This window comes from Hypanus sabinus, chromosome 10 (assembly GCF_030144855.1).
Source record: "Hypanus sabinus isolate sHypSab1 chromosome 10, sHypSab1.hap1, whole genome shotgun sequence".
Classification (NCBI taxonomy): domain Eukaryota; kingdom Metazoa; phylum Chordata; class Chondrichthyes; order Myliobatiformes; family Dasyatidae; genus Hypanus; species Hypanus sabinus.
The window spans coordinates 109751190-109775590 of record NC_082715.1 but is presented as its reverse complement, the minus strand read 5'-3'; the positions used below and the strand labels follow the sequence as shown (position 1 = coordinate 109775590).

At 41.7% G+C, this 24401-nt stretch overlaps 2 protein-coding genes across 8 annotated transcripts in view; one reads left to right on the top strand and one right to left on the bottom strand.

Moving 5' to 3' along the window:
• Window positions 1-12351, bottom strand: part of abcc10 (ATP-binding cassette, sub-family C (CFTR/MRP), member 10) — a 94214-nt gene extending 81863 nt beyond the window's left edge. The window contains exons 1-2 of one of the 5 annotated variants that reach the window (XM_059982592.1): window positions 11828-12351; window positions 2947-3125 (exon numbers count right to left, since the gene is read on the bottom strand). In XM_059982592.1, coding sequence (XP_059838575.1) covers window positions 2947-3107 — 161 coding nt within the window. In that variant the 5' untranslated portion in view covers window positions 3108-3125; window positions 11828-12351. Of the gene's footprint in view, window positions 1-2946; window positions 3126-6100; window positions 6281-11827 lie in introns of those variants that run through there. The other 4 variants (XM_059982594.1, XM_059982593.1, XM_059982596.1 and 1 more) reach the window with 4 other exon arrangements.
• Window positions 6331-24401, top strand: part of znf318 (zinc finger protein 318) — a 114161-nt gene continuing 96090 nt past the window's right edge. Inside the window, exons 1-3 of one of the 3 annotated variants that reach the window (XM_059982591.1) lie at window positions 6391-6463; window positions 9904-9981; window positions 10085-10567. The gene's annotated coding sequence lies outside the window, so the exon portion shown is untranslated. Of the gene's footprint in view, window positions 6464-9903; window positions 9982-10084; window positions 10568-24401 lie in introns of all 3 variants that reach the window. The other 2 variants (XM_059982589.1, XM_059982587.1) reach the window with 2 other exon arrangements.

The following is a 24401-nucleotide window of genomic DNA, read 5'->3' as shown; positions in this document are numbered from 1 at the left end:
TCATCGACAAGATCTGTGTATGTGTATGACGTTGTTGCATTTTCTGCATTTCACCTTTAAACCTGCACTGGTCTAGTCTATGTGAGCCCCTATAACAACAGTAACACAACTGGCTTGGCAAGGCCAGTTTCTGTTTAAACACTGCAATTTTATACGTGCTCACTTTTGTTCCTGACTGCAACTCAATTGCATCTCTGGCTGCTGTTTCCATTGATACAGCAATTTGAGCTGCTCTTTTAAATGTAAGTTGTGCTTCAGTTAGGAGTCATTTTTGAATGTTTTCTTGTAAGATTACACGAACTAAATGATCTCTCAGTGCATCATTAAACCCATTACTGAACTGACAATGCTCAGACAATTTCTTCAATTCAGCCATGTATGCTGAAATGAACTCCCCTTCCTTTTGATTCCATTTATGAAATCTAAAGTGTTCTGCAAACAACAATGGTTTTGGTTCGAAAACAAAGGAGCCGGGAATGCAAATTTAACTTTGTTTTTTCACCTTAGCAAGGGAGCACACTTATTATGTGTTAGCATCATGAGGTATGCAATTCACGTATTTTTTACATATAACCCATAATTAATTATTTAAACAAAGAATGCCTAATCAGCATATACTTACAATATTACTCAAATATTAAATAGACGGCATTACGTTTGATAATGTAAAAGTCTTTGAAATCAAACTGGAAATATTTAAATTTATTGCCAAAAAAGGGACTTCTAAATATTTCTCAAAACTAAAAAACACCTGACAGATATGGACATTCCTGAAAAAAAAGGCCATTCAGACTTCTTGAATTTTTGAACATCATTCACTCAACTACTGAAAAACTTACTTTAAGATCTATTAAGTTCACATAATTTGCAGAAACTGCAAAACTCATAATGTACGCTGACAGTCTAACATTAGACAAATTAAATTTGGAAATGTTGCAATGGATTTGTTTTGAATAATTTTGAAATGCAATTGATTGATCGTCAAAATAGTTCAGTTCGGAAGCAAAAATTCGTCAACTTAAGAATTTCACTAGAAAATAATGAAAGAGGTCAGTTAGTGACTAGATCAAAGCATAAAAATGCAGAAACTCTGGAATTTCATTCCTGAAACTTTTAAACATTTAAAAAATATTGGAATGGTAGCATTAACAGTATTTCCATTGACACTATTATTATCTAAGCCCATAATGAAACCTACTTGTAATTTTTCTGCAGGCATGCACTCCCGATTCAAATCACACTCCGCATAAAAAGATTCCTCATGTCACCACTCCTAGTTCTCTTCTCCTTATATTTTCTACCTATGATCGCCAATGGGAACAGACTCTGAACATCTGCTCTGTGCAGACCCCTCAGAATCTTCTGTTATTGTATCAGATTTTAGATCATCTTTTCCTCCTCTCGTTGAGACCTCTCAAATTGATCCTTGTAACCTTACTCCCTTACCTAGTAAGTGGAGTCATAAATCCAACATCCTCACAGGCTTCCTATAATATGGTGAACAGAATGCAATGCTGCAGTTGAGGCAAGACCAGCCTTTTATGAAGGTTCTACATGGCTTGCCTGTTCACATATACTGTCACTATCGTTAAAACCCAGAACTATATTTGCCTTATGAATTGCTTTCTCATCCTGTCCCACTACTTTCAATGACTCTTGCATCCACACTATCAATATCCCTTTTTAGCCACGTGCTTCAGCTTTGCTGATAAACCTATTCTGTGGAACATTATCAAAAAACTGTCAGGAAGATCATGTACACCACAAGTCAAACTGGTTATACTCAATCTGACCAAAATAAATCTGTGCCATCTTTCCTTAATTTTCCTCTAGATGGTGATTAATTCTATCCCAGTGAAATATTTCAGCAAGCTTCTAAACAGCCAAACATAGAAAAACTTACAGCACAATACAGGCCCTTTGGCCTACAAAGCTGTGCCTCTTATGCTAACCATTTTAGCCCTGAGAAAAAAGCCTCTGACTATCTACACCATCCATGCCTCTCATCATCTTATACACCTCTATCAGGTCACCTCTCATCCTCCGTCGCTCCTAGGGGAAAAGGCAGAGTTCACTCAACCTATTCTCATAAGGCATGCTCCCCAATCCAGGCATCATCATTGTAAATCTGCTCTGCACCCTTTCTATAGTTTCCACATCCTTCATGTAGTGAGGTGACCAGAACTGAGCACAGTACTCCAAGTTGCCCGTTGCTTGTGGGCTGACCCTTACAAGGAGTCACTACTCTCAAGGCCCCTGGCTCCAGATGAGAAGAAGCTTGAGCTGAGCTAACTTATTAGGTACACCTGCTCATTCACACAAATATCTAATCAGCCAATCATGTGGCCACAACTCAATGCATAAAAGCATGCAGACATGGTCAAGAGGTTCAGTTGTCATTCAGACCAAACATTAGAATGGGGGAAAAAGTGAACTGAGTGAGGTTGACTGTGGAATGATTGTTGGTGCCAGACCGGGTGGTTTGAGTATCTCACAAATCAATGTAACTAAGGTCTGCATTGTAATAATCTGTAAGGCTTCAGCAAAAAAAGAGAGATTCAGAATCAGCCACCCACTTCCCTGAATGCGACCAGTGAATTAACACCCCTCTGGATGATGGCACCTCAATATCAAAGCAGATGTGGGGAACTCTGGGGCACCCCGGTAGCGTCGCAGTTAGCACCACACTATTACAGCTTGGGGTGAGGGAGTTCGGATGTCAATCCTGTAAGGAGTCCGTATATCCTCCCTGTCGAAGGCATGGGTTTTCTCTGGGTGCTCTAGTTTCCTCCCACAGTTCAAAGATGCACCGTTAGCAGGTAAATTGTCCCGGAATTAGGCTGAGGTTAAAACCGGGGTTGATGGGTGCCACAGCTCCAAGGGCTGGAAGGGCCTACAGCACACAGTATCCCAATGAAACAGATAAATAATTAGGAACTGACATACCGAGGTGTGCCAAGGTAACACGCACTGGCAAAGGCCAGAGCAGCGTGCGGCACCACGCTGAGAACCAGCTGAGTGAAACAGTGTCCAACACTACCATTTTGCCACAACGGAAATGGGTTCCAAGGATCAGAGTCACACAGTGCAGCTAGAAAGTCTGCCATGCCAGCATCAGGGAATACCTGTGGAGAAAAAGAAAGAATATGTAATAGACAGTGAAAGGCAAGCCATCTCCACAATTCCATGTTTCCAAGCCACACAGACTCTACACAGAGCAGTGAAGATAAAAGTCAATGACAATGTTTTTAACATTCACTTCCTTTTTCAATGGTCTTTGGTTTCACTTGGAGTCCGAACCACTGCAGACAAATTGAAACCTCTGTTAGTTGAGCTTGGTTTAGCAGGAATTAGGGCAACAAGATAGGAAATAATTAGAGTCACATAGTTTGTGCGACTCACAGTTACATGCCCCTTTGATTCTCTATGTCCACGCTGACCCATCTGTACTAATCCAATGTATCAGCATTTAATCCACAGCTTCCTATGTTTCACTGATTGATTGCTCACCGAGATGCATCTTAAACGTGAGAATTTCCGGCAGGCAATGTGTTCCTAATTCCAACCACCCTCATGGTCACTCTGAACTTCTTACCCTTTACTCTATATTTATGCCCTCTCGTTTGATACTTCATAAGAGCCAAAGAAAATAGAAGGCCATTTAGCCCCTCAAACCTCTTCTCCCATTAAATATGATCTTGGATTATCTATTCCGGGCATCAATTCCTCCTCTGTGCCCAATTCTTTTTACACTAACCCCCAATCTTTCAAAAATTTAATCAAACTGTACTTTAGATTCATCTTATGATCTAATTTCCATGACTCTCAGATTTCCAGAGATGTACTACCCTCTGACAGAAGAGATTTCTACATACCTCAGTTTTAAGTGACCAGCCCCTTAACTTGCAGCCATTCTCTCTCATTTGAAACTCTCACATTAATGAAAACACCTTGACATGTATCCTAACATGACCCTTAATATTTTATATTTTTCCATTCGGCATCCAAAATTAAGGACCCCAATCATGTGCGTGTGTACATATATACACACACAATGGATTTGTTAATAGAGACATATTGTGTCCGCTACATTTCGGCCCAATGATGCTGCTGTCCCAATCTGCCAAAGTTTTATGGAAATAGTTTAAAAGCTATAAAAAGACTATCTGAGTACCAAAATATGTACTTAAATGAAATACAGGACAAATTAGAACACTGCCAACACTAATGCAGTACTATAAAACTGTGTATCAGTTCCTAAAGCTTATCATGGAATTCATCTGCGTTGCGCTCTTTTAACTGTAAATCAACACAATCAGCACAGACACCTGGTGCAGCTAATGGACAGTCTTCATACAATGCTGTCAACAGTTGCATTCTCCAAATCTTCATTTTCACTGTAACATTCAAGATGGTTGTCGATACCATCGAACTCTCCATAGTTTCTATCTTGTTGAAGTAGTGAAATTGTTTCATTTTCACTCCCTGCCATTTCTGGCATCTCCAAGTCTGAATGCTTGAAACCACAGTGAGCAAAACAGTACTGAATTATGTTTCTCCTTAATTCTCAACAACTATCTATGACAAAAATCACTGCTTTTTGAACACACACACACACGCAACTGACACTATTTAAAAACTGTTCAAAGCACGGTGTTGTGTCAAATGCCATGCAAGTGCACACCACTGACCCTAGTTCAAAATTGTTTGGCAACAGATTTTCTGGCCTAATTAAATGAAGGGAATCCCGGCTATTTTCTCAATTAGTTTTTGCTCTTAAAGTGTTGTCCCAAATAAGTGGTTACCCCGATTAACTGGAGTCCACTGTGCTTCTTATTGTTATTATGTATTGAAATGTACTGCCAGCACAAAAGAACAAGTTCCACAACATATGCCAGTGATATTAAACCTGATTCTGATTCTCCTACCCAAGTGAATCTCTTTTGTAGTGGAATCACATCCTTCTAGAACTCCTCACAGTACTCCAGCTGCAGCCTAACCTAAAGCACTTATAAAGTTTCAGCTTTTTCAGGTTTCGGCCCGAAACGTCTACTATACTTTTTCCCATAGGTGCTGCCTGGTCTGCTGAGTTCCTCCAGCATTTCATGTGTGTGCTGCTCAGATTTCGAGCAGCTGCAGATTTTCTCTGATTTGTGCAGTTATAAAATGTTGTTTTAAAAATGTATTCTGCGCTTAGCTAAAGACGGCCAGTATCCTATAGACATTCTTCACCAATCTACCTGTGCTGCACCTTTAGCAATCCTTGGATGTGTACAATACCCACCAGGGCACAGACTCTACTCTTAATAAGGTCATACTGAATAGCTTTGAGTGATCACTACTTTCTCAAAAATACGTTGGTGCTAATCCTCCTCACTACTGATGGTAGGTTTGTCGTTATCAGCTAATCCCTGCTGTCATTCCTGTAAAAAGAAACTATTTTTGCTGTCCTCCAGCCACCTGACACTTCACATATGGCCAGTGAAGACTTAAAAATCCGACAGAGCCCCAGTAATTTCCTTCTTAGTCTCTCATAGAGGTCTGGGATACATTTCACTAGGCCCTGGAGATGTAATGATATTTAAACTGCTAATATATTTAAATTGCTGGACAGCTCCGTTTCATCATAGCATGCCCCAGAACGTAATCATTCATCTCCACAACTAAAAGTGCTCCTTTCCTTGATTTTGTGTGTCGCTTTTCATTGATTAACAGGTTCGAGAATTGTTCATTCAAACCCTCACTTACATTCTGGGCCTCCCCGCAAAGGTTGCTACAATGTCTCCTATACTTTTTACCCGATTATCTCCTTCTATATGCACATTTGAATGCTTTAGATTTTTTTAATCCCCCAATATTCTCAAGCCCTCTGTCTTTTGCTTAACTAGCCGCCGCTGCACAATGATCCTGCCGTGGAAACATTGCAAAGGGAACTTGACACAGGAGCAGTTTGTCCCACGGGTGGTCGTTTCATTCTCTGTCAGATTTGGACGTGTGTTTGACCCTGCGTTGAGAAGAGCCTCGATGTGTCGATACACAAGCGAACTCATCAGCCGTACAGAACAGAAACATATGGAGCAGATTTGCAGCGTTCACTGACCGCATCGAGACAGCAGAGTTAAAGCAACACCGGTAAACTGTGCATGAGGTAACTGAATATTGCAGGCTCTAAATACCGGTCCCCGTCGCCATCAACAGACCCGGAGCCGGCGACACCAATCCTACGTCACTGCAAACCGGAAGTGCGGGAAGTTTCCCGGGTCAGCCCTCCGGAAGCAAGATGGGCCCACGGGCTGGCGGGGAGCTGAAGGAGCGCCTCCCTCGCTCCTGCGGCCGGAGGTTGGAAGTGTCTGTGCAGTTCAGCGCACAAATAGCAGGGGAACTCTGCAGGTTAGGCAGCATACATGGAGAGAAATAAACAGATAAACTAACAAAGGATACACACATCGTATCGAAAGGACAGGTAGGCAGAGGGGTTCGGGTGACTCGTTGGTAAAACAAAATTCGATCAACCGTAGTAAAAGGTGACAAGATCTGAAGATGTCGAATCCTCGTGGGTAGAGTTGAGAAACTACAAGAGTATAATGGGAGCTATACACATTGCTTCGAACAGTAACTAAGATGAGAGACAGAAACTACAACAAGAGATAGAAAAGTTATGTATAAAGGTTGTGAAGTCATGCAAGACTTCATCACACAGGTAGATTGGAAAATCAGGTTGGTGCTGGATCCCAAGAGGAAATTTGTATAATGCTTATGAGATGGTCTATATGGCTAAGCCCACAAGGGAAAAGGCAATTCTGAATTAAGTGTTGTGTAATGAACCAGATTTGATGGGGGAATTTGTGTATTGATTGAGGAAATATGGTCTGCCTCAGGAATTGCTGCTGCAGTTCTATACCGCAGTCATTGAGTCTGTCCTGTGCACTTCCATCACTGTGTGGTTTGGAGCCACCACCAAGCAGGATAGAACCAGACTACAGCGCACAGTGAGGACTGCCGAGCGCATCATTGGAGCCTCCCTGCCCTCTATTGTGGACCTGTACTCTTCCAGGTTGAAGAAGAGGGCGGGGAACATCATAAAGGACTCCTTCCATCCTGCGCACGGACTGTTTGAACTGCTTCCGTCTGGTAGGCGCTTCAGATCCCTCCAGACTAAGACTAATAGGCACTGGAGAAATTTTTTCCCTACTGCGGTCACTTTGCTGAACAGTTAACTGCCGGTTAACTGTCGGCTAACTATTACTTGGACTGCACTACTTGTATTTATAATCTATATTTTCATTTATATTTATCATTATTATTGTTATGAGCAGAGAGACAACATCTGCCGGAAGTAAATTCCTTGTATGTGCACAGGTACTTGGCGATTAAAGTCTGATTCTGATTCTGATACAGCATGTAATAAGCCCTAACGAGTTGCATTTCGTCTTGGTCGTGGCAGTTGGTGGCACTGGGCTGTGAATGGATTGGAGATGTTGGGAGGTAGTTTAGGTTCAGGTAGGAGGAGGATCTGGAAAAGAAACCACAACTGGAGGGTTCAGGTGAGTACAAATTGGCAGGAGGGGGTTGGAATGAAGTTGGATCTAGATCTGGAAAACAAAAAGAGAAACATTGGAGTGATTTCTAGTGATGGAGAGGAAAGGTGGGATTTTGAGGGGAAAAGGAAGGAAGACTTTAAGGTTTAAATTTGATCTGAACAGTCTTCTATCAATCCCATTAAATTAACTAGAGAGTTGAAATCTGTAATAGAGGATATAGATTGTGCTGGTATTTTGAGAGGAGGGAAAGTGTTAATCATTGTAAGGATAAGAAACAGTGGGAGAAGGCATTACATTTGAAGACTTTGCTTGGCACAAAGACAGTATCTATGTTACCTTATGAAAATAGAGGTACTGGGGTATTCTGGTGGAGATTTCAATAGAACAGGTTAAATCCCATTTATTGGGAGGCAAAGTTATGGGGGTAAAGAGATTGTAACTAGTTAGAAATGGGGAAAAGATGGATAGTTTATCTGTACTGATTTATTTTGATGAGGTGAAGTTCTCTGATAAAGTTGGTTTAGGGTGTGTTAGTTATAATGTATGAGCTTGTATTCTGCCTCCACACACGTTATAAATGTCAGGGGTTTGTGCATGTTACTGCAGTATGTCGTGGGAAACTCAGGTGGAGGGAGAATGTCAGTATGAAGTACGTGGAGAAGTTTTACTGTTGTAATTGTGGAGGAGAACGTAGTGGAGCTTATAGAGGATGTGAAGTGCGGTAGAAGGCAGCTGTATTTCAACGGGTTAAAGTACATTTAGGTGAGTCTTATGCAGAACACTTGCAAAAAGTTAAACTGAACAGACTGTGAATATACATCGGCATCACAGTTCTCTTATTAAAGATACTTTGCTAGTGGATAAAATGAAGTTTGTGATATTTATAATGGATGTGGTGAATTCTACTGCTCAGAAATTTAGTCATATTGAGAAAATTAAAATTATTGTGGAAGCTGCAGAAAAGTATCTTGGTATACCTGGTGTTATGTGGGAAGCTGTAAATGAAGCTCTGATGGGTGGGGTTTCTGTATCTTGTGTTCCTCGTCCCTTTTCTTTCTTCCAATATCTTCTGTCTGTTTCACTAATTTACTTCCCAGCTCTTTACTTCATCCTTCCCCCTCCAAGTTTCACCTATCACCTCTCTCCTCCCCCCACCTTTTAAATCTACTCCTCAGCTTTTTTTTCTCCAGTCCTGCTGAAGGGTCTCAGCCCAAAATGTCAACTGTACTCTTTTTCAACAGATGATGTCTGGCCTGCTGAGTTCATCCAGCATTTTGTGTGTGTTGCTTGGATTTCCAGCATCTGCAGATTTTCTCTTGTTTCTCTGGGGTGTGATGGCTTTGTCATCATTATGTAACAGTTGAACACACACTATTACAGTGTGAAGCATATAAGATTGAAAGAAAGCAAATGCGAGTTTCATGACAGTCTTTGGGGGTTGATAGTTTTCATTTCCAAACTTTAAGTTATGGGAGTGACTTTAATTCACAGAATCGTCCTTCATTATTTACAACCTATAGGGCTTTTTGGGTAATATAGTCTTCATTTGATAAAGAACTAGTAAGGGTTTTATTTACACCACACTCCAGTCCAGTTGGTGGTGATTATGCACCTCTAAGTTGGACTGCCAACCACCGTTAAAAGTCAAAAGAACAGGCCCAAACATCCCTTTGAGCTGTGCCAACCAGCAACTCCCGATTTAACACGAGCCTAATCACTGGACAATTTATAGTAACCTACTAACTGGTATGTCTTTGGAATGTGAGAGGAAACATAAGCATTCCATGGACATACAGACTCCTTACAGGTGATGCGAATTGAACTTTGAACTCCAAACTCCGACTCCCTGAGCTGTGATAGCTTAACGCTAACTACTACACTACTGTGGTAAAGAAATCCTTGGGAATCAGTGATCATAATGTGACAGAATCTGCCCTACAGTTTGAGAGCGAGAAGCTAAAGTTAGATGTAGTACAGCGGAGTAAAGGGAATTATAGAGGCACGTGAGAGGAGCTAGCTGAAGTTGATTGGAAGGGAACACTAGCAGGGATGATGGCAGAACAGCAATGGCTGGAATTTCTGGGAGCAATTTCAAAGGCACTGGATAGTATTCCAGAGAAGTATTACAAAGGGAGGACGAGGAAACCATGACTGACAAGGGAAGTGAAAGACAGCAAAAAAGCAAAAGAGAGGGCAAATAATATTGCAGAAATGAGTGAGAAGTTAGAGGATTGAGAAACTTTTAAAAACCAACAGAAGGCAATTAAAAATCGATGAGAGAAAAGATTAAATATGAATATACGCTAGCCAATAATACAAAAGAGGATGGCAAAAGCTTTTTATAGCTATTTGCACTATACAGTGTCCTGGCCCAACGTATCAATGCAATTACAAAAAAGGCAACAGCTATTGGACAACATTGGGAGTTTGAAGAGACTTGGTATGTCACTTAATCTTATACAGATTAAACTTATTTGTATAAGTTTCTACAGATAAACAATGGAGAGCATTCTGATTGGTTATGCCACTGTTTGATATCACAGGATCAGAAAAAGCTGCGGAAAGTTGTAAACTCAGCCAGTTCCATCACGGGCCCTAGCTTCCCCAGCATCCAGGACACCTTTAAAAGGCGATGCCTCAAAAAACCAGCATCCATCATTATGGACCACCATCACCCGGAACATGCCCTCATCTCTTTGCTACCATCAAGGAGGTGGTACAGAAGCCTGAAGACACACACCCAACGTTTCAGGAACAACTTCTTCCCCTCTGCCATCAGATTTCTGAAATGGACAATGAACCCATTAAAACTGGCTTAGTGCTGTGCAAGTTGTCGGCACATATACATCGCAAGGGGCCTAAGACTTTTGTACAGAACTGTATTTGTCAACATGGAGTGGAAAGCAAAGGATGTGGGAACGGTGAGGGTAGAGCACCACGGGAGGGCTGTGGGACAGGTAGCAGAGGAGTGCCAGCTTTGGAGGGGTGTGGTCCAGGTGCAGATACACCCAGTCCTGAGACACTAGGTAAGATCATTGATTCCAAACTATTAGTTTATTGATTATTACAGATGTTTCTCTGGTTCTTCCTGCTCCCTCCCCTCTCCTATCCCCTTTTCCCAACTTTGATTCCTCTCTCCCAGCCCCCTTCCCACTCTCAGTCTACAATAGCATCTCATATCAGAAACAGGTTTATCATCACTCAGATATGTCATGAATTTTTTTTGTGGCAGTACAATGCAATACATAAAATTACTACAGTACTGTGCAAAAGTCTCAGGCACCTTGGCTCTATATATATATAGGTCTGAGACTTCTGCACGTTATGTACTTATGGTAATTTATAGTCATTAATATTTATTACAATGTGCAACTGCCACAAAAGAACAAATTTCACGGCATATACCAATGATATTAAAACTGATTCTGACTCAATTGCTGCAAGTGTCATTTCCAATATGAGGACTTTTTTTCCCCTAGAATTCATGTATTTTTTGTCCATTAATTAAGATAATTATATTCCACTTATGTTTTATTGTTCACTAACCCCTTTATCCTCTTTTATCAAGTGCTGTTCATCTCTACAGCCATTTATTTTTTCCTCTCTTTCACCTTGCCATAAATATACATTTTTTGTTCTCCCCTGTATTAATCAATAGCTCCCTGCCACTTCTCTGCATTTTAATCTTTCCCAATGGTTGCCTCACTCTCTCCATCACTCCCCTCACCCCCATTAGTTCTATCTTTTGCCTACAGTCCCCTCTCAACTACGATACAGGATCTGCCCTCCACACTGTCAGTCCTGTTGCAGTGTCTCAATCTGAAATGTTGGCACAGATGCTGTTTTACTTTCTGAGTTATTCCAGAAGTTTATATTTCGCTCCAGGTTCCAGCATCTGCAGTACCTTGTGTCAACATATTCCCATTTGATCACTTTGAAAAGTATTTGAGAAATTTGCTAAGTTTCTCTATCTGTAAATGTAATTTGTATCTTTGTTCTTACACCTACAAGACTCGGAATGCTGCCAGTTTTTCTGCCTTTCCTTAACTTGGACAAATATCATTCAGTTTCATCCCCTTATTCATTAATAAATGCAGGGGAAAGCCAAAGTACAAAGCAGATATGAAAAACTATGGTAAGCTTTAAACTTTACGATGCTAATTGTAAGATCTTTTTCTGATTTCCTTCACTGCTGAATTTCTGAGCTAAATCTGTGCTTTTCTCAGCTTCACAATCATTTTATACACTACTAAAACAAACACAGTACATGGAAATGTAGCCTTTACCTGACATCAGACGACCAGCTTCTCTAGCGTATCCAAAGGCTGTGAGACCTTTCACCTTTGAGTCCTGTTAAGGTACTCTTGCTGATGCACATTGATCTCATAATGCAGAGGACTGATTAAAAACAAACAATAAATCATTCAGCACTTTAATTTGTAGCTGATTAAATTTTTTGATGATAACAACCCAATGGTTTAGTTACTGGAGTGAGCATAAAGCTGTCCGTGTTCCAACTTTAACCTCATTGTCAGTTGATTTAAGTGGCATAGTGGCATGCAAGAGGAGGGAAGCAATATTGGCTTCCGCACATCTGTCTAGAGAGGATAAAAGAAAACAATCAGCTAGCATTCCTATCTTGATCACTGCTCGGTGAACTCTGCTGGAATCTGCTCGTGTGCAACTTTGAAAGAAATTTGGGCTGGGTCCAATCAAGATCTACACAGGTCAAAGTCCCCACAGACTCACTGCCTGGTACACAGACCAAGAATGGCTGCTAAGATATGCTGACAGACAAATGGTGCTAAGGGAATCACAATTCGGTGAGGAGTCAAAGCCTTTACGAAAGAAGAGGAAATAGCTAATAAAATTTCTCCTTGCACAATGCATTCACAGAATGTTTTCAAACTGTTTACTCTATAGTAGCATGACCCAGGAGGAAGTCATCCTGCCCTTCCATCCACATTGGCCAAACATACATTTCTGGATTCATTGTTCAGGATCTGAGTGTCACTGACAAGGCCACTGTGTAATGCCCTTGAGAAGGTGGTAGTGCACAGTGTCCTTGAAGCACTGCCATCCTTTTGATGGGAGTACGTTTTGGATGGTACTACAGGAGTTCTAGCAACAACAAAGGAATATATTTCAAGTCAGGTTGGCCACATCTTACAGATGCATGTGCTGCCTTTGATGATAAAGGTTGTAGGTTCAGTAGATATGGACAGATAGCCCTTGCAAGGACTTAGACCATAAGATATAGGAGCAGAAGTAGGCCTTTCGGCCCATTGAGTCTGCTCCACCTTGCAGTGTGTTTTGCTTATCATCAGAAAGCAGTGGAGGGAATTAATCTTAGGGGAGCCATTTAAGTGGCTACGGTGTTTTGGATGGTTTTCAACTTTTAAGTAATCTTGGATCCACCCTCATCTGTTCAAGCAGAGAGCATTTCATCACACTCATTGCATGTGCTTTATAAATGATGGAAGGATTTTGGGATGTCAAGAAATGAGTCATTTACCATGGGATACTCTTTGCCATGCTTTTGTAACCACAGTATTAATGTTGCTGGTTAGTTAAGTTTCTAATCAGCACTGACTTCCAGGCACTGATGACTCTGACTAGAAACAGACTTTTCTTTCCCGGATGGGTGATTAAAGTCATGGTTTTACTTGATAAGTGTGGAATACTGGGAAATAATTACTGCTTTATCTGGTAATATATTTGGTTGGAAATGGGAAGCAGTACATTGTTTGAGGTGCCTAATGAGTATTCAGTTTCAATAATCATGTTCCATTTGCCCAATACAAGCTGCCTCAGGCAGCCCAATACACCTTTAAAACATGATTATGCCACATGTAAGGAAAAGAAAGGATTAATGGCCTCTCCCCACAACCTCATTCGCACAGAGAAACACCTGGATTACATGGGATACTGTTGTTCCTTTGATTGAGAAGGGCTTATTGTGCACAAACTTCGCATGGCTGGTCAATTCACAAGTTGACCTGATCCTCAAAGTTAACTATTGCTGATTGGTGCTGTACAAGATCACACAATGTAAATGCCTGTTGTTTGGTAGAACCTTTCATTACTGACCTATGTATTGCCAGGATCTAAACGATCGAAGTACATATCTGTCACCATATACAACCCTGAGATTCGTTTCCTTGCGGGCTTGCTCAGTGGGTCCAAGAAACATAACAGAATCAATGGAAGACTGCAGCCAAAAATAACTAGTGTGCAAAAGATAACAAGCTGTACAAATACAAAAGAAAAAAATAAATTATGGTAATAAGTAAATAAATATGCAGTAAACATTAAGAACACAAGATGAAGAGTCCTTGAAAGTGAGTCCATAGATTGTGAGAACAGTTCAGTGATGGGACTGGTTCAAGAACCTGATGATTGAGGGTAAGAACTGTTCCTGAACCAAGTGGTGAGGGTCCTGAGGCTCCCGTACCATCTTCTTGATGGCAATGGGAAGAAGAGAGCATAGCCTGGGTAGTGGGGCCCTTGATGATGGATGCTGTTTTCCTGCAACAGTGCGTTGCAAAGATGTGCTCAATGGTAGGGAGGGCTTTACCCAAAACGGACTGGGCCGTATCCACTAATTTTCGTAGGATTTTCCATTCAAGGGCATTGGTGTTTCCATACCAGGCTGTGATGCAACCAGTCAATATGCTCTCCATCACACATCTACAGAAGATTGTAAGAGTTTTAGATGTCATGCTGAATCTTTGCAAACTCCTAAGGAAGTTCTTCGTAATGGCACTTACATGCTGGACCGGGGAAAGATCATCTGAAATGATAACACTGAGGAATTTAAAGTTGCTGACCCTCTCTAAGCACATCCAAGATTTTTAATAGATTTTAGAGTCATTCTGTCAGATTATAAAGACCTGTATAAATTTACTTTCATATTAAGGAGCAACAGAGTCTCGTGTAGGAATTCCAAAACACAGTGACAAACTATCCCACGAGTCTTTTTTCCCTTGAACAACATAAGTATGCAGTATGTGGACATCTTCCTTCTGCTCACCTCTACCGTGGAAGCACACCTGCAGCCATTAGTGAAACCCTGACAATTAGTTATACAAGGTCTGAAGACAAACTTGAACAAGATAGGGCAGGTTGAGAGGTTATATTATGTTATGGGCTCTTCCTATCATTGGCACGGAATGCCAGTTTTCGGGTAGGCATTTTCTTGCTGAAACAAATTGTCCAGTGTTGTCACAGCAGGCTGCATTATTGCCAGTGATCAATAGTTCATTTTCAACCACCCCATTAATATCTCGTCTCAGAGCAGAGTTCTCACTCTGTCATCTTATCACAAAGACTGGGCTCCCTTCATCAATCAACAGGAGCCCAATCCTGTGTGACGCATCCTACTTGTCGGATAGGAAGAGATGATATATCACCCCCTCACATCCCATGGGAAACCATTATTCTACAGTGCCTGTGGAAGCCCAGTGGGATGGAGGCCTGGGATGTCACACCATGTGGATACTTCCATGCAGTGTTACGGGGCATGCTTTAACTCAGCCTGGTTTGTGAATTGATAAGGATATTAGAACAGTTTCATCTGGCTCCTGAAAAACAATAGACCCATCTTGGAGACATCATGTCTGCTGGGAACCACAGTCGCGTAACTGTTAGCATAATGCTACTACAACTCGGGTGTCATAGTTTAATTCCAGTGTCCTCTGTAAGGAGGCTGTACCTTCTCCCCATGGAATTCTCCCAGGTTTTCTCTGGGTGCTCCTGTTTCCTCCCACAGTTCCAAAGGCGTATCAGTTAGCAGGTTAATTGATCATTGTAAATTGTCCTGTGATTAGGCTAGGGTTAATTTGGTGGGCGGGGTTACAGGGCAGAACAACTCGAATGCTGGGAGGACCTATTCCAAGCTGTATCACAAAATCAAAATCAAATTTGTTAGTTGTCAATCAATTCACAAAATAGAAGAATTTCCCCATCAGGCATAGACGAGGACAACAAAAGAGTCAAAGTCAAGTTTATTCATATCTGCACAAGTGCAATAAAAAACTTGTGTTGCTATGTACCTTCTTGAAGCAGCATCACAAGTACATATCATCAGATATGCAACATTCACAAGCAAAACAAATAATATCAAGTTAATACAAGAACGAACACAATCAGAACAAATTAAATGTCCCCAGTCGTGCAGAGTGATCACAGTGGTCTTGGCTTTGCCAAGTGGTCATACACATTGAGGTAAGGGTTAGGGTTATGATACTTAGTCCAAGAACTGGGTGGTTGAAGGGAAGCAGCTGTTCTTGAACCTGGTGGTGTGGGGCTTCAGGCTTCTGGCTTCTGTACCTCCTGCCTGATGATAGTGCTGTGGGGATGGTGAAGCCTTATAAAATATTGTTTCAGCTGCAGTTTGAGTGGAGTACTCAGTTCTGGAGCTTTCAGAATTTTAAGGAGAGCAAAGAAGAGACTAATTCATTTGATTCCAGGTAAACATATACAGAAGATCTCAAGCTGGGTTGTCTTTGAAACCATAGAAGATGCAAGAGAATCTGGCGGTGCTATTTAAAATCAGTAAATGTGTAGAAAGAGTACGTATGCCCTTTGGTCCACAAAGTTATGCCTACCCTTTAACCTACTGTTAGATCAATCTAACTTTTCCCTCCCACATAGCCCTACAATTTTCTATCATCCATGTGCCTATCTAAGAATTTCTTAACTGCCCTCATATATCTGCCTCTACCTCTGACATCCCCAGACCTTCCTCCAATCACCTGAAAATTATGTCCCCTCATATTCACTATTTCCACACTAGGAAAAAGTTTCTGGCTATCCACTCAATCTATGCCTCTTATCACCTTGTACACCTCTATCAAGTCCCCTCTCATCCTCCTTCACTTCAAAGTGAAAAGCCCTAGCTCACTTAACCTATCCTCATAAGACGTGCCCTCAGCACCTTCCTTAGTAATAGCAACTGCCCTCCCTTCTACCCCCTGGCACTCTGGAATTTCTGTTAGTATCTTCCACTGTGAAGACTGGCACAAAATACTTTTTGAGTACGTTGGCCATTTCTTTGTCCTCCATTATTACCTCTCCAGCGTCATTTTCTCTGTTGATATCCACTCAAAGTTGTTGTTAAGAAGGCATCTGGAGTGTTCACCTTCATTAGTCAGGGGGTTGGCTTTGAGTGCCGTGAGGCAATATTGCAGCTTTATTAAACTGTGGCTAGACCACACTTGGAATATGAGGTTCAGTTATAGTCACTTCATCATAGGAAGGATATGGCAGTTTTAGAGAGGGTGCAGAGGAGATTTACAAGGATGCTGCCGGATTAGACAGCTTTTGATGGCTCTGGACCTGTACTCACTGGAGTTCAGAAGAATGAGGTGGGGAGAGGGGGAATCTCATTGATACTTATTGAATATTGAAAGACCTTGACAGAGCATATGTTTCCAATAGTGGAGAGTCTTAAGACCACAGGGCACAGGCTCAGAATACAAGGGCATCCCTTTAAAACAGATGAGGAGGAATTTCTTTAGCCAGAGGGCAATGATTCTGTAGAATCCATTGCCACAGACAGGACTGGAGGCCAAGTCACAGGGTATATTGAAATTGGAGGTTAATAAGTTCTTGACGAGTAAGAGAGTCAAAGGTTATGGGGAGAAGGCAGAAGAATAAGGTTAAGAATGATAATAAATCAGCCATGACTGAATGGTGGACAAGGCTGAATGGTCGTATGGACTAATGTTGCTCTTTTGTCTTACGGTCTTGTTCACATTCTTGCAATTTGACATGAGGGCATTTGCTGAAAGTTGTGAGGAAAATACGTGCATTGCTATGAACAACAAAGAGGGCAGGTGGTAACAATAAACAAATCACCCGGATTGACATGGACATGGAAACAATGGCTCAATATTCTCCAACTGTGTTTGACAATATTGATCTGTGCTTCATAATTTTGGTTTCCAAATGTAGATGAGCTCATTCCAAAAGAATAATATGACGTAACTGAATGATCAGCAAATCAAGCACAAGAGATTTTGCAGATGCTGGGAATCTTGGGGAACATACACAAAATGCTGGAGGAGCTCAGAAGGTGAAGCAGCATGCTTGAAGGAGAAGAAACAACTGATGTTTCGGTCCTTCATTAGCTCTGGAAAGTGAGGTGGCAGACTGGAGAATAAGAAGGTGTGGGAGAGGGAGAGGAGCAAATTAATTGTTGACAGAATTGCTCACAGAAGCCAAAGTGTCTGATGAAGAGTCTTCAATCCAAAGTATTAGTTCTGTTTGTCTCGTTCTCAGTGCTGCTGGACCTGCTGAATGTTTCCAGAATTCTCTTGCATTTTTAAAAATATTTTATAATGATAGAAAAGCACTTGATTTGAAAAATCTCTCTGCAAAATAATTCCAAGATATTTGCCAAGGCTAGAATGTAAATGCAATCACCACCCCCAAGCTCCACAACTCATATCAGGAACATAAAAGCAGTGCCCTTCAAAAACAACAAGCCACATCAATTTTACAATACTTGTAGTGCCAGGAAATTTTTATTTTATATGCTCAACGTTTCCTGGGTCTAGGAAACTGAACAGTGCAAGTGTCATGCTGCCTCCTCTGTTTATTCCAATTGCTCTGGTTGGGGCAGGAAGTACTGTACAACTCCTGAATTTTTGATAACTTTGAGTGGTTCAAACCAATTGGGATAGCTTCATTTGTTTTTTTTTAAGCGGTGCTCTCAAGTTCCTGGTATTATAGTGCTACAATGGGATGCAAAACAAAGTCAGGCAGCATCACTGAAAACAGCAGATTCCTTCCTCATGAGCTTAACACTTTCTATGCATGTTTTGAACAGAAAGTATCTGAAAGCACCACCCACCCCTGCAGCTTCCAATGCACCTGAGCCCCTGATCAGTCTTCCAGAGAGTGAACCCACAAAGAGCTATTTCGGGTAATGTTATTGACTGCAGCTCTGCCTGAATACTATAATTAAATGCAAATTTGTCTCCAAATTCGTAGACCTCGGGGTCAACACCTCCCTTTGCAACCAGGTCCTCAACTTCCTGATCAACAGATCACAATCAACACTCGATGTGTGTCCACATTGCATCCTCATCCCTCACTCCCTAGACGCTGGATGTGTGTCCAGATTGTATCCTCACCCCTCATTCCCTAAACACTCGATGTGTGTCCAGATTGTGTCCTCACCCCTCATTCCCTAAACACTCGATGTGTGCCCAGATTCTGCTCTAACTTCAACTACAAGTTTGCTGATGTCATCACCACAGATGACTGCATCTCAAATAACAATGATATGGAGTCTTCTTTTTCAAGATGGTCCCAATAAGCAGTAGCTCTTTGTGTGCATCTCCAATGGGAATCATAAAATATTCCTGTTGAGGACTACTACAGCTGAAATCCAGTCATGGATGCTTCAGTGAATGTCATTGTTTTACGACATTTTAAAAAATCGGCTTAAAAAATCAATTTTGATACTCAAAATCGGCTGACACCGGACTGCAGACTCTAGTCATGAGTGCAGCTCCCCTTCAATAAAAAGGAAGCATGGAACAGGTACGATTGGAACGCACAGGCCTTAGACACCCCCTGCACTCTTGACTATCTTGCTGGCAAATGCAGAGTCTCCAGAAAATAAAACCGAAGAGCTCAGAGCAAGATTGCATTACTGGAGAGATATCAGGGACTGGTGTGTACTTCACTTCACAAAACATAGCTCACCTCCACCATTTTAGATGCACACTGCAGCACTCGGGCTTCACCATCCACTGAAAAGACAGGACAGCTGAGTCTGTTAATGGTAGAGGAGGTGGAGTGTGCTTTATGATGAACTCATTATTCATTATGCTGCACAGACTTGGCAGCTCAGTCTCAATCCTGTTCACCTGACCGGGAACATCTAGCAGTGGTGTCGTCCATTTTATATGCTGAGGGAGTTTTCCATGATCAGGCTGATAGCGGTGACCAACATCAGGACACGCCGATGGAGCCAAGCCCCACGATCATCAGGCACAAAGCAGAACTCCCTGCTGCCTTCCCCATCATTGCGAGGGATTTCAACCAGGACAGCTTGAAAACATCTCTGAACTACCACCAACAAATCACCTGTGGAACTAGAGGAGCCAACACACTCAAACACTGTTATTTCACCATCGAAAATGCATACCATGCCATCCCATGCCCACACTTCGGAAAGGCAGATCACCTGGCTGTACTTCTACTTTTGGTGTACAAGCAGGGACTAAAGACCACAGCACCAGTGGCAAGAGCCAAGTGGGTATGGTCAAGGGAGGCAGAAGAGCACTTACAGAACTTCTTTTAGTTGGTAGACTGGACAATGTTTAGGGATTCACCTTCGGATCTGAATGAATCTGCCACAGTTGTCAGTGACTTCATGAAGACTTGTGTAGATGACTGTGTGCTTTGGAGAACATACCAGACATGTCCAAACCAAAAGCCACAGATGAACCAGGAAATTCATAGTCTGTTGAAGTCTGGTGGTCCAGAACTAAACAAGAAGTCCAGGGATGACCTGTGGAAGGCTATCTTAAGAGCAAAAATACTATTTTGATTTAAGGGTGAGATAGATTTGGATACACATCAGCTCTAGCAGGGTTTGCAGTCCATTACTTCTTGTAAGGTGAAACCCAACAGCATGAATAGCTGTGATGCTTCATTCCCAGATGAATTCAATGGTTTTTTATACACGGAAAGGCTAATAAAACTACATCTGTGCGAATCCCTGCTTCATCTAGTGATACAGTGTTCTTTGTCTCAGGGGCCGATGTCAGAACATCTTTCAAGAGACTGAACCCTCACTTGGCATCAGGCCATGATGGTGTACCCAGCAGGGTGCTGAAACCCTGTGCTAACCAACTGGCAGGAGAGTTCAAGGACATCTTCACTTTCTCACTGTATCACAATCAGAATCAGGTCAAAATTCACTGGCATGTGTTGTGAAATATGTTGATTTGTGGCAGCAGTACATTGCAATATGTAATAAAATAGTAAATTGCAAGAAAGACATAAATGTAAAAAAAATTAAATTAAATAAGTAATGCATAAAGAGATAAAAAATAGCATGAGATATATACATGGGTTCATTGCCCATTCAGAAATCTGATGGTGTTCATAAAACGTTGAGTGTGTGTCTTCAGGCTCCTATGCCTCCTCTCTGATGGTAGCGATGAGAAGAGGACCTGTCCTGGGTGATGCACTGCTGCAGTTGAAGGTTCCCATCTGCTTCAAAAGGGTGACCATCATACCAGTGTCCAAGAAGAGCAGGGTGAGCTGCCTGAATGACTAGCATCCAGTTGCATTTACATCTGCTATGATGAATTGTCTTGAGAGGTTTGTCATGGCCAGAATCAACTCCTGCCTGAGCACAGGCTTGGACCTGGCTGTATCCACATCAACTAAACAAAACTAACCTAAGATAAAGCATGAATACATTTACTATATTCATTTGCTTCTATCATGCCCGACCCACGTGATAAATTACCAAAACCATAATAAATGCACAATATAGACAGCAAATAGATACGTACATGGCTTCCACAGCCATAATAGATCTATAGTGGATGCAGTCTCATTGGCTCTCCACTCGGCCTCAGATCACTTGGACATTAGCAATACCTACGTCAGGCTGCTGTTCATTGATTACAGCTCAGCGTTCAATACATTTGTACCCTCAGTTCTAATCAACTCTCTCCAAAATCTGGGCCTCTGTACCTCCCTCTGCAACTGGATCCTTGACTTCCTTGCTGGGAGAACACAGACAGTACAGATTGGAAATAACACCTCCATGCTGACGGTCAACAATGGCCCACCTCAAGGATGTGTGCTTAGCCCACTGCTCTACTCTCTCTGCACTCACAACTGTGTGGCTAAGCACAGCACGAACACCACCTAGAAATTTGCCAAAGACATGACTATTGTTGGCAGAATCTCAGATGGTGACGAGGAGGAATACAGGAGTGAGATAGCTCAATAAGACCAAGGAATTAACTGTGGACTTCAGGAAGGGGAAGATGAGGGAACACGCACTAGTCCTCATTGAGGGATCAGCAGTGGAAAGGGTGAGCAGTCTCAAGTTCCGAGGTGACAACATCTCTGAAGATCTATCCTAAGCCCAACATACTGGTGCAAATACAAAGAAGGCACAATAATGGGCAAATTTCATTTGGAGTTTGAGGAGACTTGATATGTCACTGACGACTAACAAATTTCTACAGATCAACAGGGAATTTTAAAATTAGAGAAGTAGACAAGATTCTGTGGATGCAATAGAGATACCCAGATGGTATGATGTCTCCCAAGTGCCAGGGTCAGGGAGCTCTCAGATCGGGTCCATGACATTCTGAAGAGGGAGAGTGAGCAGCCAGAAGTTTTGGTAAGTATTGACACCAATTACATCAGTAGGAAAAGGGAGAATATCTTCCCTGAACTTCTGCCTCAGCAAGGACCTGGATTAACTGCAATTTGCCTCTCATCACAATAGCCCTACAGCAGATGCAATCTCAATGATTCTTCACACAGCCCTTGATCACCTGGAAATACAAACACATATGTCAGGATGATGTTCACTGACTATATGTTCAGTGTTTAATACCATCATTCCCACAATCCTGATCGATAAGTTACAGAACCTGGGCCTCTGCAATTGAATCCTCAGCTTCCTAACTGGGAGACCATAATCTGTGCAGCTTTGGTGATAACGTAGAGCCAGTTGTAATGATGGACTATTGAAATCCTTGCAAATGAGAATGGTGTGAAACAAAGGGGATTCTTGCAGTTGGAGGTGTTCTTATACATCTTTTCCCTTGACGTTTTGTGCTAAAGGTAATGGATTTGGGAAACAAATTCACAAAGAAAGCAGATGCTGGAAAAACCAAATGGCTGAAAGAACTCAGCAGCTCATGCAGCATCTGTGTGAGGAAAAATTGTTGCCGTTTTGAGTCAATATCATGCTTCAGAATTGAATAGAGCAAGTAGACGGCCAGTATAAAGAGGAACGGGGGAGTGGGAAGACAGGTAGTGATAAGTGGACTGAAGGGGAGTGAGGGATGATGAGCACAAGGTGTCAGGTAGGGTTGGAGGGAAGGTGAGTGATAGGTAGAAGCAGAGAAGGAGAAAAAATGCAGAATGACTCAAGTGCGGTGAAGATGGAGACAGCTGCTGGTGGGAAATCGGCAGGAACACAAGGCTGCCATCACTGTAATCGGACAAGAAAGAAAGGTAATAATGGGAGTAAAGGGCAGGTCGACTCAGATGAGGGGAGGGTAGTAGAGAGAGAGAGAACTAGTAGGGAGAGGGGAACCTATATAGGTAATGGGAGCCTACAGGTAGTTCCGAAGTTTGGCGTGGAGTATAGAGCGCATAAGATAGTGTGTGTGACACAGGACGAAAATCACAAGACTTAAGTGTTACACTGAGGGATAACCTACAGTTGCCATTAATGTTCTCATTAGATGAGGGAGGATACTGAAGCATCTTGCAGAAGTCCAGGCTATCGTGGGGGGAAATTGCAAGTTCTACACTAGCACCAACCTGAGTCTCTGGAATTTTGAGGCAGCATTACCAAATACTGCCAGCCACTCCTTTAATCTCTCCAAAGAGACTGCCTGATCTGCTGAGTAGTTTCTGTTTCTAATCGAGTCCTTGTGTATTGGGGCTGTGCCAAAAGTCTCAATCTCTGTCCTTTGTCCCATGTTGTGGATAACCTAACAAAGATCACCTCGTCAGCAAATCCTTCCAGCTGCTGCTCTGTGAGACACATGAACAAATATCAATGAATCTTGAGAAGTAATTTCCAGCCCTGTTGCACTTTGAACTTTTAGTAACCAATAACTAACTGCTAATGGGCATGTGCCTAGCTTTAGGGTTGATCTGCTGCAAAAATATGAAGAAAACGAAACTACCAGGTACTACCTGGAGTTAACAGTAAGAAAGAGTGACACAGTTACAAAACTTCATTTCCTTTCAGTAAACTACTTTAAAATTTTAACTGCAAAATTTTAACTGTTTTTACTGCAAAAAGAATTGGTATATTTGTTTGCAAGCTTCCTCATGGAGTTATCTCACTGAAAAAGAGTCATAAAGACAAAGAGGTTTCCAGGCTATTATGGGTTAGCTTTATATACTGGGCTTGAAAAGCTAAAATGTTGTTTGAAGACGAACAGTTTACCATCAGGAACATGTGCCAGTACAAGTGGTGTATGCGAGCTTGATTTCAGCGTTTAAGAGAAGTTTGGAAAGGTACGTGAATAGTAGGGTTATGGATGGCTGTGGTCTGGACGCAGGTCGATGGGACTAGACTATTTAAATGGTTCAGCATAAACTGTTATTGAAAGTCAGGGAATTACTCTTTCTAAAAGTTTTGATACTGCTTTTAATGGAATATATTAACTTCATATTGTTAAACCTCAGGCATTCCTTGTTCTCGAATACTGCAAGTCTGAAATAAAAACAGAAAAGCTGAAAGGCTCGGCAGATAAGGTAGCATCTATGAAAAGCGAAACAGTGTTTTGCTTCATGTCTGAAACCCTTCAGCATGTCTTTTTCTTTAATCTTTGCATTAGTAACTTTAAAATAACGAAAAGAGAAGGAGACTAGAGAGGATTTTCAGTAATCAGTTAGGTTAATGTCCAGAACAATCTGGAAATATTCAGCAAGTTAGGTCATATCTATGGGAGGAGAAACAGGGTCAATATTTCAGGTAGAAGACCCTTTGTTAAAACATTTTCAGGGTCTTCAACCTGAAGCTGTTTTTCTTTCCTACAGGTGTAATTGGACTCAAACCTGCTAAGTATTGTAAACACTTTCTGTTTTATTTCAGAATTCCAGCATCTGCAGTTTCTTTGA